Source organism: Scyliorhinus canicula, chromosome 1, assembly GCF_902713615.1.
Source record: "Scyliorhinus canicula chromosome 1, sScyCan1.1, whole genome shotgun sequence".
NCBI lineage: Eukaryota > Metazoa > Chordata > Chondrichthyes > Carcharhiniformes > Scyliorhinidae > Scyliorhinus > Scyliorhinus canicula.
In genome coordinates this window covers 278124127-278136587 of record NC_052146.1, presented here as the reverse complement: position 1 = coordinate 278136587, position 12461 = coordinate 278124127, and the positions used below count along the sequence as shown (strand labels likewise).

At 48.0% G+C, this 12461-nt stretch overlaps 1 protein-coding gene across 4 annotated transcripts in view; it reads right to left on the bottom strand.

The window, feature by feature from the left end:
• The window catches only part of LOC119974718 (exportin-5), a 154899-nt gene that overhangs the window by 104443 nt on the left and 37995 nt on the right, over positions 1 to 12461 (bottom strand). For all 4 annotated transcript variants that reach the window (XM_038813871.1, XM_038813881.1, XM_038813892.1 and 1 more), the window contains exons 2-4: positions 7721 to 7842; positions 5487 to 5559; positions 1334 to 1471 (exon numbers count right to left, since the gene is read on the bottom strand). In XM_038813871.1, coding sequence (XP_038669799.1) covers positions 1334 to 1471; positions 5487 to 5559; positions 7721 to 7842 — 333 coding nt within the window. The remainder of the gene's footprint in view (positions 1 to 1333; positions 1472 to 5486; positions 5560 to 7720; positions 7843 to 12461) is intronic.

The following is a 12461-nucleotide window of genomic DNA, read 5'->3' as shown; positions in this document are numbered from 1 at the left end:
AATCCAGACATGGGGGGCGGGGCAGAGAATTGTGTTGCAGGGAGCCCAATAGCAGAATTCGCGATGGAATCTCTTGTGGTTCCCGCCATGCAGAAATTTGCACGGCTGGGGAGTTCATTGCCTGTGGGTGCCGCTCCTAGTACCAGCGCGAACCACAATTGATTCAGCTCTGGCAGGAGAACATAGAATCCCAAACTGAGAATCCAGCCCCAAATGTATGCTGATTCACAAATTTGCATACTACAGCATAATACCAGAAACATTTAAATCTATTTCCTTCACTTGTTTAATGACTTGAACAACATGTGAAGGGGCTGCAATCCATTTTGCTTCTTAGTTATTTGTCAGCTCCCTATGAAATAAAGCATGTATAATACCACTTAATACATTTATTCTTTTATGGTTCCAATTATTTTGCTGCAGAATGAAATGCTTTGGCAAAACAAAAACCAGGTTGGATCTCTTTTCTATTGGGATGAGCCATGTTCAAGGTGACCTAATAGATGTCTTTACGATTATGAAACATTTTGGTAAGAGTAAATGGGCATTTCCATTTGTGAGAGAAAGGGGGGGAAAAAAGCCCATTGATCTAAAATAGTCACCCAAAAAAAATCAAAAGGGAATTCATACATAAACTTTCATTGATCACAGAATTTACAGAGCAGAAGAAGGCCATTCAGCCCATCGGGTCTGGACCAGCCTTCGGACAGAGCAGCATACGTAAGCTCCACCCTATCCCCGCAACCCAACCAAACGTTTTGGACATTATTGGGCAATTTAGCATGGCCAATCCACCTAACCTGCACATCTTTGGACTGTGGGAGAAAACCGGAGGAAACCCACACAGACACCCGGGGGGGGGGGGGGGGGGGGGGGGGGGGGGGGGGGGGGGGGGGGGGAGGAAGAGTACGAACTCCACACAGACAGTCACTCGAGGCCAAAATTGAACCCGGGACCCTTGAGCTGTCACCTCAAAAACTTTACTCAAAAAGTGGCGAGAATATACTCAAAAAGTGAGAATATGTCTCTGGCACAGGGAGTGTTTGATGTGAATATGGTTCCACTTACGGAGAGGTGGGAAGCACAGGAGGAATAGGGGAATACAACATTATGCTCATCAAGTTAGGTGAAGGATGGAAGAGAGTCTCAAGTGGAACATAATGCTAGCATGGGCTCACTGGCCTGTTTCTGTGCTGAACGTTCCATGTTACAGTACATAGAGAGAAAGACAGAAACAGAAGAGAAGTAAAAGTTGGATGTGCATGGAAGCATGATCAGCACAGGACTTGTATGATGTTGCTAACAAATACATGTTTTGAAGATTTGTACTTACCCCCATGGCAGTTAGTTTATCCATTTCATTTAGCATATCTGGCCACTGCTGTGGCCACTCCCGCTTGATCATTTCTACCACAATGCGGGAAAGTGCATCTTTAATGTAAGCCTCTTCCACCATGATATTATGAGTACCCTGAGGACACAGAAGAAATGTTTGATTAACAATTCCTTTCAAACCTGTACAGATTTTAGAAAACACAAACTGTAGTCATGTTAAATACGAAAACACCGAACAGGTGTGTCAAGGGAATGCTTAATATTTTGCACAATATCCAAAAATCAAGTGCTCCCTTGTTCATGAAAACAGATGTTACAGCTTCTCCCTACTAAAGTACATATACTGAATGAAATGTCACAATCACTGGAATACCAGATAAATAATCTTTAAATCCACATCGCCAGTTTGATTGTGGAAATAGACTTTGAAACTAATCATTTATGTCTGAGACTAACCATTCATGTCACCTATTGATACACACAGCTAGTTGCAGAATCCAATGAAATCACAGGCGCTTACCAATAGAAACCAAGCTAAAACGTCAGCTTGAAATGCAACAATAATGTTCTCCATTAAAATGATCAGTCCTCAAGAGCAAGACTTTTTTTGGAACAGTCATTGCCCAGGCTCCAGACATTGAAACTCTTGTCAAAGCAAATAATTTCCAGGCAGCCTTGTATCTTTCATCTATTAGGAGCATGGAATCTACATGGAATGCCACTTATAGGTCCCCGAAAACAAAGGCACCATCATTTCTTTATACAACAATGAATTAGTTCCCAAATTTTCACCATTGGCTACAGAATCTTGTAGAAAAAGTAATCCAGAAAAAGTGAATAGTCACTCTAGGCTTAACAGTCATCACTTTCAATAACTGTATTGAAGACACATATCTTTGATGCCAAACATTCTGCTGAGCAGATATTAAAATAAACAACTACAGAAGTTGGAATCTGGAATAAGTAAAGAATATGACATGACAAATGGAGAAACAGCACAAGAAATCACTTTCATAAAAACCTTCATCCCAGACTTGCTGGCACCAGGCTCCAGGTGTGTATTCGTAACATTTTGTTTAACAACCCTCTGAAGTGCCTTGGGTCATATTACTACCTTGGAAGTGCTATATAAATGCAGGTTTGTTATTGTTACAGTAGAGGGCAGAGAAAAGCAGAACACTACCTCCTCCAATAAAATATTATTCTTAAAGAAATAGGGCTACTGAAATTAATGGGACTTCTGGATTTGCTGGCCTGCGCCCTAAATTTCAAGAAGGTAACTAGGTTTAATACATTACTCATCGGTTTTGATCTTTCAGAGGTCTAGATTCTCAGGCAGTTCCCAGGGATTCGAAGGTAGCAATTGTAACCATGCTCTACAAGGGTGGGAGAAAGAAAACAAGGAACTATAGACCTATTAGAAAATGCTGGAATCTATTACAGATGGCAACAAAATTGTTTGGCAACGTGTTGAGAATGGTTTTGAGGTTATGGGTGCGATCCGACAGCCACGCTGCGCTGGAAAAGCAGCTTGCCGCTGAGCAGTGTGGCCATTGAAAGCCGGGAGACCCCGCTCCCAGGATCTATCCAGCTCGCAACGCCTCGTGAGATCCAATGCAATCTCACAAGATATTGCAATGTGAATCACGATCTCTCGTTACAATGGGGAGTCCCAGCGAGCGGAGCGCCCCATTGTAAAAAATGGCACTATATGCAGCCTCGGGCGGTGTTTCCCATTCAGGCCCCTTATTCAATGCACTGCGAGTGTTGGGAAACACGTGGCTAAACGCGCTCGTTCGGGGACTTGTTTTCTTTTAGAAGAATCGCGTCCTAGAAGTAACAAAGTTAAAAGGGAACCATAATAATGATCTTTCATAATAATAATCTTTATTGTCACAAATAGGCTTACACTGCAATGAAGTTACTGTGAAAATCCCTTGTCGCCACATTCCGGCGCCTGTTCGGGTACACAGAGGGAGAATTCAGAATGTCCAAATTACCTAACAGCACGTCTTTCGGAACTTGTGGGAGGAAACAGGTGCACCCGGAGGAAACCCACAAAGACAGAGGGAGAACGTGCAGACTCCACACAGTGACCCAAGCCGGGAATAGAACCTGGGACCCTGGAGCTGCGAAGCAACAATGCTAACCACTGTGCTACGATGCTGCCCCACAGAATCATTTGAAGTTTTAGTTGGGAAGAGGAATCAGAATATCTGATTTGTATTTTGAAGTTGTGCCAAGCGAGAGTCATCAACGATAGTGTTTCTGAAAGGACTTCCAGATCTACTGTGACCAGACCTCTTACAGATCAATAGCGTTGAGATCTTTTTGAAAGTTATCCTTTTAAAAGTTTCCCTGACACTGATCTCTCCAGACACCTTGGGCTGGATTCTCCGTTTCTGCATCCAAGTGCCAGCTCAAATCCATGGGAGGTTTTAAGTGAAAAAAAATCACCGCCGATTCTGGTACCGGTGAGGGGCTAGCACCGGCTCCAACTGGAACACCTGCCGTCCACGACGAAAACAGCCAGAGAATGGTCGGGTTCCTGGCCGTACATGCGCACGGCTGATGACCTGCACCGGTCGTCCGGCACAACGTGGCGCCGACCATGCGCAGACCCAACCTGCCGTCTTTGACCCCACAGCCCACCCCCTGGCCATCTCCCACCAGTTCCCTCACAGATGTCCCCCTGGCCAACGGCACGGATCCCGGCCGAGTGTGGCGGTGCTGGACACAGTCCGCAGCCGGCACATCAGGTCGGGAACCCTGCCCATTTGGGGCGGAGCATCACAGGTGGGCTGGCCGATGAGGCACCAATGGCATTGCGACTGCGTGCGCCACACGTCACTATGACGCCGGTTTGGAGGGAGCGTCAAAACCGGAAACCGGTGTTGGGACCGATTCCGGGATTTTTATAAGAGGGTAAATTGGTACACTTCCAGATTACAAATTGTATGTTAACTGGTAATGCAATTTGTTTAAAAAGTAGTTTTGTTTCATAATAAATCAATTATTCAGCACTCGTTGAAAGAAGTCTGGATAAAGCCATTTGTGTTGGGTATAGACATTGCGACGGTAAACAATTGACCATTCTGGTAAGTGCATTTATACTATTGTTCTGCCCTGTGGAGTAGCAGGGCTAGAATTAACTGTGCACTCCAACACCTTGGTCGCAACACTGGGTTGCCTTAATTGAGAATATTTTTCTCTTGTAACTGCTGCTGGCATGAAAGAAGTTCCAAGCAGCAGAACACCAAAGAACAGGTGACAGGAGGAAAAGAAGAGCAGGGGAAAGGGGAAAGGAGAAATAATTTGTGTTATCCTCAAAGCTCCCGGTCTCCATCGCATCTCTTGATCCCCATATCCCCAATTTAACTCACCCGCAAGCCCTCATTGTCTTGTTTCACTTGGTGATTTCGAAGCCCCTGCTTACCTCCCTGTTCACTAGCAGTTCCTGCCTTATATGTAATAAGGATCATAGCCAGTATACACAGTGAGTTACACATAGCCGGTATACACAGTGAGGGCAGCAGGGTAGCATGGTGGTTAGCATAAATGCTTCTCCAGGGTCCCAGGTTCGATTCCCGGCTGGGTCACTGTCTGTGTGGAGTCTGCACGTCCTCCCCCTGTGTGCGTGGGTTTCCTCCGGGTGCTCCGGTTTCCTCCCACAGTCCAAAGATGTGCGGGTTAGGTGGATTGGCCATGCTAAATTGCCCGTAGTGTCCTAATAAAAGTAAGGTTAAGGGGGGGGGGGGTTGTTGGGTTACAGGTATAGGGTGGATACGTGGGTTTGAGTAGGGTGATCATGGCTCGACACAACATTGAGGGCCGAAGGGCCTGTTCTGTACTGTTCTATGTTCCTCGATCCAGGCTAGAGCCATGCAAACATTAAAGCCCAGAGATATCCTGTCATCCCTTATCTACCCGTGCCACCAGTGTTTCAAACAATCAGTGGACTTGGTTGAAGGGCGTCCATAATTAGCAATTTACAAAGACCACGGTTTCAAGGTGCAATTTACATATATTACAATGAGGTATTTGGGTCTGCCAGTAACTATCCATTTACTAGAGCACAGCCATTTGTACAAATTAAACTATAAATGCCTTGTGGTGAGATTTCCGGATTAAAAGCTAACAAGACAACTTACACGTGAAAGGAGAGTCATCACACTATTCTTCAGTTGGACCTTATCACGATGCACCATACCATTCCAGCGAAACCTTAAAAAAGAAGCCAAGTATCAGCTTTACATCATTTTGTAAATACCATGGAACCTTACTGTTTTTGAATTTTGCAAAGATAAAACAACACTCAATCATTACTATTTGCAAAGAATTGCAAAACACACCAGTGAGGACAAAAAAAAATGAAAACTCATTAAATGTACATAGGAAACAAAAGCCTCTGTTTAGCCTAAACTCTACAACAAGGGAGGCGGGGGAGGGGTGGAGAAGATGACTGGGGGTGAGGACATTCAATCCAAATCAGAAAGAAAACGGTCAATTTCCGAATTTCTATCATGCTGGAAAGTAAAGGCCCAAGTTTTGCAGATGTATTGGAAGAGGAACTGGTTCACCATCATTACTTCATTGAAAGAAAGAGTGTAACTTTGGAAGTGTGCAGGTATCAGGGGGACTTCCGGTGTGCATCATGAAGTGAGTGAGCACACAAGGCAGCTCCTGCCTAAGGTTGCAGAAAAGAGCTCTTTTTTGGGCAGCACGGGTTGGAATTTCGATGAAAAGGCGTGGGTGAATGTTCAAGGAGTATTTTCCTCCAAAAATAGGATGTTTCTTGGTTATCAGACCCTCAGAAACAGTACAAGATTTGTCTGAGCAGCAACAAACAAAAGGCTCTGCAAGCATGCTAGCGGGGGAAGGGCCAGCTTATAGGTCTCAAGCTGACCTGAGGGCCTTTATGAAGGCTGAATTCTAGCAGCAGAGGGAAGAACTGTGAAAAGATCTCACCAAGGCCATTGAAGAAGCGGAGACGGACTTCCGGTAGCGGTGATGGGGCTCTTTTAAGGGCTCATAGTGGTGCTGTTTGGAATTTTCCCCGTGTGGGAACACTCCTTCTCAGATTCTCAACCGGTGGATGGCCTGGACTAGGAGTGGAGCGGTCAGAAAACCGGCTTTGCAGTTGCGGCTGAGCCGCACCGCAGCTCCTGCTACTTAAGGACTTTTGGGCCGATTTGAGGGCCCCAAACGGCGCTGTCGCAACGAATCCCGGTGGGGGAAGGTGTCTAGAGGAGCATTCCCCATAATTTATGGTGCTCACCCGGAGTGGGGCAAAGGAAAAAGCTGCAGCAGCTCCCCAAGAAAAGCGGGGGAAGAAGGACAAAATGGCGGCTGGCGGAACACCCGAGGACTGGTGGAAGTGGGCGCAGGAGCAGCAAGCTGCTCTTCTGCGCTGTTTTGCGGAGCTGAAGGCTGAGTTGCTGGACTCACTGAATGCGACAACCAACAAGCTGCTTGGAGCTCAGGCGGCCCAGGAGGTGTCTATCCGGGAGTTGCAGCAGCAGGCCGCTGAGAGGGAGGAGGAGGCCGTGGTCCTCGTGGGGAAAGTGGAGTTGCACGAGGCACTTCACAAAAAGTGGCAAGACCGCTTGGAGGAGCTGGACGTTCGCACGAGGGAAAAGAATTTGAGGATCCGGGGCCTGGCGGAGGGGCTGGAGGGGTCGGATCTCCCGTAGTACGTGACCACGATGTTGAGCTCGTTGATGGGAGCGGGGTCCTTCCATTTGCCCCTGGAGCTTGAGGGAGCTCACAGAGTGCTGGCCAGGAGGCCTAAGGCAAATGAACCCCAGCGGGCGGTGCTGGTGCGGTTCCATCGATTTAGTGACTGGGAGTGTGTGCTGCGCTGGGCCAAGAAAGAGAGGAGCAGCAAGTGGGAGTTTTGTAGTGAGACTAATGGTGTTAAAGGGCAAGTCTCCTTAATTCACTGATTTCATAGAATTCCTACAGTGTAGAAGGAGGTCATTCAGCCCTTTGAAAGAACACCCTACCTAGGCCCACGTTCCCACTGTATCCCCATAACCCAGTAACCCCACCTAACCTTGGGGGGGGGGGGGGGGGGGGGGGGGGGGGCCAGGCACAACAATGCACTCGCTGTGAGAACAGAGAATCACTGACTGCAAGTACTGAGTTTCCATGTTAATCTGGATGTCTGCACACTTCCAAAGTTTTTTTTTAAATATCATTTTTATTGGAATTTTTTACAGAAAATATAAAACATAACGACAAATAAAAAGTCAGAATTCACAAATGTTAGGATTTATAGCTGCATCGTGCCCCCTTAGTTGTATTTTATTTTGTAAATAACATTATGGGTTTTTTTAAAGCATTGTATCATTACAACAGTTGGGACAGATAAAATTTCACTCACTTGATAGAATGTTCCAGTATCTGAAGTCCAAAATGGCGGACAATCCCTGTATTATTTTTCTCAGCCAGGCGTAACCCACACTGCACTGTGTGTGGACACTTCTCCTTAAACTCTTCACAAAACTGTTGAAGAAATATAGTCACTCAGTTAACTTACAGAATGCCATCATTGTGAAAATTTGCTCGAGAATATTTCCCAGCGATAAAAACAAAAATTCAATGAACCCGTTAGCTCTCTCAGCAACTGTGATGTGTCCAAGGATACACAGTACTCCGAATAGGTAGACTGGATGGAATAGAAAGTGGAGTTGCTTTATTGGTTAAAGATTTTTTTTAAACAAATTTAGGAGTACCCAATTCATTTTTTCCAATTAAGGGGCAATTTAGCGTGGCCAATCCACCTACCTTGCACATCTTTAGGTTGTGGGAGCAAAACCCACGCAAACACGGGGAGAATTTGCAAACTCCACACGGACAGTGACCCAGAGCCGGGATCGAACCTGGGACCTCGGCGCCGTGAGACTGCAGTGCTACCACCGCGCATGCCCCATGGTGAAAGATGACATCAAGGCTGCATTAAGTATTTATACTGGCAGGGGCAGCACCGTGGTGCGAGGGTTAGCACTGCTGCCTAGAGCACTGAGGACGCAGTTCAATCCTAGCCCCTGGGTCGCTGACTGTGTGGAATTTGCACATTCTCCCCATGTCTGCGTGGGTTTCACCCCCACAACCCAAAGATGCGCAGGTTAGGTGGATTGGCCATGCTAAATTGCCCCTTAATTGGAAAAAATAATTGGGTACTCTAAAATTTAAAAACAAAATGATATTGGCACGAAGGGCCAAAATGTCGAATCGATCCAGGTGGAATTTTAAAAATCAAGGGAAAAAACTCCTTGGTAGGAATAATTTACTTCCAAAGTGGGGCATAGTATAAATCATAATGAGGGCTTTTTTTAAAAATATTTTATTCTCCTTTTTCACATTTTCTCCCGAATTTACACCCACCAACAACAAACAATAATCAACAACAAATATGTCAAACCCCATAACAATAACAACGATCCCATCCTCCCACCTACCCCCAAACATCAGCCCGCATGTTTACATAAACAAATGACAAAAAAGGAATCAGGGATTACCCATAGCCATCTTTAATATACACAGCCACCCCCCCAACCATCTCTCTCCCCACCCCCCCCCCCCAAACTAATGTTCGATGTTATCCAGTTCTTGAAAGTGCATAATAAATAGTGCTCATGACTTGCAGAACCCCTCCGTGCTCCCCCTCAGTTCGAACCTAACCTTCTCATGGGTCAAGTATTCCAACAGGTCCCCTCGCCACGCCAGGGCTCAGGGTGGAGAGGCCGCTCTCCATCCCAGCAGGACCCGCCTTCGGGCGATCAAGGAGGCAAGAGGCTATAATATCTGCCTCCGCACCCGTTTCCAACCCTGGCTGGTCCGACACCCCGAATATGGCCTCCCGGGGACCAGGGTCTAGTTTCACACACACCACCTTGGAAATTACCCTAAACACCTCCTTCCAGTACTCCCTTAGCTTTGGACAGGACCAAAACATATGAACGTGATTAGCGCCCCCCCCCCCCCCCCCCCCCCCTCCCCCCGCAACGTTCACACACATCTTCTACTCCTTCAAAGAATCGGCTCATCCCCGCCCTCTGAGGTGCGCTCTATACACCACCTTCAGCTATATCAGCCCCAACCTCGCACACTAGGTGGAGGCATTCACTCTCCGCAGCACCTCACACCAGACCCCCTCCTCTATAACCTCTCCCAACTCTTCCTCCCACTTTGCTTTGATCCCTTCCAGTGGTGCCTTATCCCCTTCTAAAATAGCTCTGTACACCTCTGACACTACCCCCTTCTCCAGTCCCCCTGTTGTCCAGCTATGTGGAGACCGGTTTGCCTCAGGGGTCTGTGCTGGAACCACAACTTTTCACAATATACAGAAATGGTCTGGAAGAAGGAACTAAAGGCACTGTTGCTAAGTTTGCAGATGATACAAAGATCTGTAGAGGGACAGGTAGTATTGAAGAAAGAAGAGGCGGAGCAGACTCAATGGGCCGAGTGGCCTAATTCTGCTCCCATGTCTTATGATCTCCTCTCCTCCTGGATCTGCCTCATAAAGTCCCTGGCAGTACTTCCCAAATGCCTCATTTATCTTCCCTGGCTCTGATACCACATCCCGAGCCCCAGTCCGTATCTTCAATATTTCCCTGGACGCAGCCTGCCTCCACTGCTGGTGCGCCAGCATGCGGCTCACCTTCTCCCCATACTCATATTGCACTTCCCTTGCCCTACGCAGTTGCCCTACCACCCTCCCTGTTGTCGGCCTGTCAAACTGCCCCTGCAACTTATTCCTCCTTGCCAATCCCCCCACGGTGGGGACCCTCGAATATTCCCTGTTCACCTCCACAATCTCGCTCACCAGATGGCCATGTTCCTTCCTCCTTTCACTATCTGCACGAGCCTTAAACAAAATAATTTCTCCCCCCCCCGGACTACTGCCTTCAGTGCTTCCCAGAAAATGCGCACCGACACCTCGCCATTCTGATTAAACTCCACATACTCCTTAAATCGCCGCCCGCGCTTATCACAAAAACCGCCAACAACCCAGAGTCAAACCTCCACCCCGGCCTCTGCTCTCCTCCTGATCTAAACCGAATCACCAGCCAGTGGGGTGCATGGGCCAAGATAACTATCCCCGCATACTCTGCCTCCTCCACCCTAAACAAAATCTCCCGACTCACTACAAAGTAATCAATCCTCGAATACACCTTATAGACGTGTGAAAAGAAGGAATACTCCCTTCCCCCTGGGTTCTGAAAGCACCATGGATCCACCATACCCATCCTCTCCATAAACCCCCCCAGCTCCCTTGCCATTCATACCCTACCCATCGACCTGGGATCCACCAATCCACCCTCGACTCTAGGACAGTTGCGATCTCCTCCCCATGAACAACTGGTATGTGGCTTAATCCAGGATCGTGCCAGCAACCCCTCAAGAAACTCACATCATCCCAATTTGGGGCATACACACTTACCAACACCACCGGTTCCCCTTCCAATACCCCACTCACAATCACCTATCTTCCACCCAGATCCCTCACCTCCTTCGCACTCACAAATCCCATTTTTTTTGCTCATTAAAACGGCACTGCCCTTGATTTCAAATCAATCCCCGAGTGAAAAACCTGCCCGACCCACCCTTTTCTTAACCTCACCTCGTCGTTCACACGGAGGTTTGTCTCCTGCAAAAAGGCAACCCCAGCTTTCAAGCTCCTGAGGTGCTCGAACACCCGCGACCTTCTTTTTTAAATAAATTTAGAGTACCCAATTATTATTTTTTTCCATTTAAGGGGCAATTTAGCGTGACTAATCCACCTAACCTGCACATCTTTTGGGTCGTGGGGGTAAAACCCACGCAGACACGGGGAGAATGTGCAAACTCCACACGGACAGTGACCCAGGGCTGGGATTCACACCCGGGTATTCAGCACCGCAGTCCCAGTGCTAACCACTGCGCCACATGCCACCCTCTACCTTTTAACCTGCCAATTCAGTCCCCGGAAGTACCATGTTACCAGCCTTACCGGAGGCTTATGCCTCCAATACCCACCACCGTCTGTCATCTTCCCGACTTAACTCCCACCCCTTTAATTCCACCCTTACCTAGCCCATCGTAGATGGCCCCATGTCATCTCACCGCCTGCCATGTCGCAAGCCCCCCCCCCCCCCTCACAGCCCTGGCCACCCCTCTCGGCCATCTCCCCCACCACATCACTTCCTTTCACCAGCGTAACCTGCTAGCGCAGCAGCCCCTGCCCAAAGGCACTTACCAGTGACCTCTTCTCCCCCCCCCCCTCCTCTCTCCCTCTTCCCCCCCCCCCCCCCGCCTCGCACTCCTCAGCTCAAAGAGGAAGTCTCCCTGTTGATCTTACCCTCCCCCACCTGAACAAAAACTTCTCTTGAACTCCAGGCAGCCTTCTCCAAAAGCAAACAAACAAATGTGAAACATAACAGTCTCAGAAAACAGGAGGGGGGGGGGGGAAGAGTGGGAAGAGAAATCAGGAACATCCATCCCCACATTCCACCCCTTACAATTCCAACAATCCCAAGAGCAAACTTCACCCAAAAAAATGAACATTCCCCAATCCCTACCTCCACTTCAAACTGCTCCCAACCATGACAAAGTGCCAGCACCCCGGTTCCCAAGCATTGTCCGCTCAGTTCTCCCCCAGTTTATGCTCCTTAATGTAGTCATCGGTTGCTTCTGGGGTCTCGAAATAATACTCCTGGCCTCCGAACCTCACCCCATAATTTCGCCGGGGATAGCACCCCAAACCTGATCTGCCGCGGTACAGCACCGCCTTGGCCCTGTTGAAGTTTGCCCGTCACTTTGAGAACTCCGCTTCAATGTCCTGATAAATCCGGACCCTTCCAGTTGCAGGTACGCTTCTCTCTAGCCCACCGCAGAATCTACTTTCTCTTCAAATTTGTGGAGCCTCACAATCACTGCTCGCGGCAACGCCCCAGCTCTCGGCTTCTGCCTCAGGGACCTATGCGCTCGGTCCACTTCAGGTGCCTTTTCTTGCATCTTTCTGCCGTCAGCCCCGCCAACATCTTCGAGAAGTACATCGTGGCACTCACACCTTCCACTCCTTCAGGCAGGCCCACTATTCATAGGTTCTGCCTTCGAGGCAAACTCCTGCTCTTCCACCT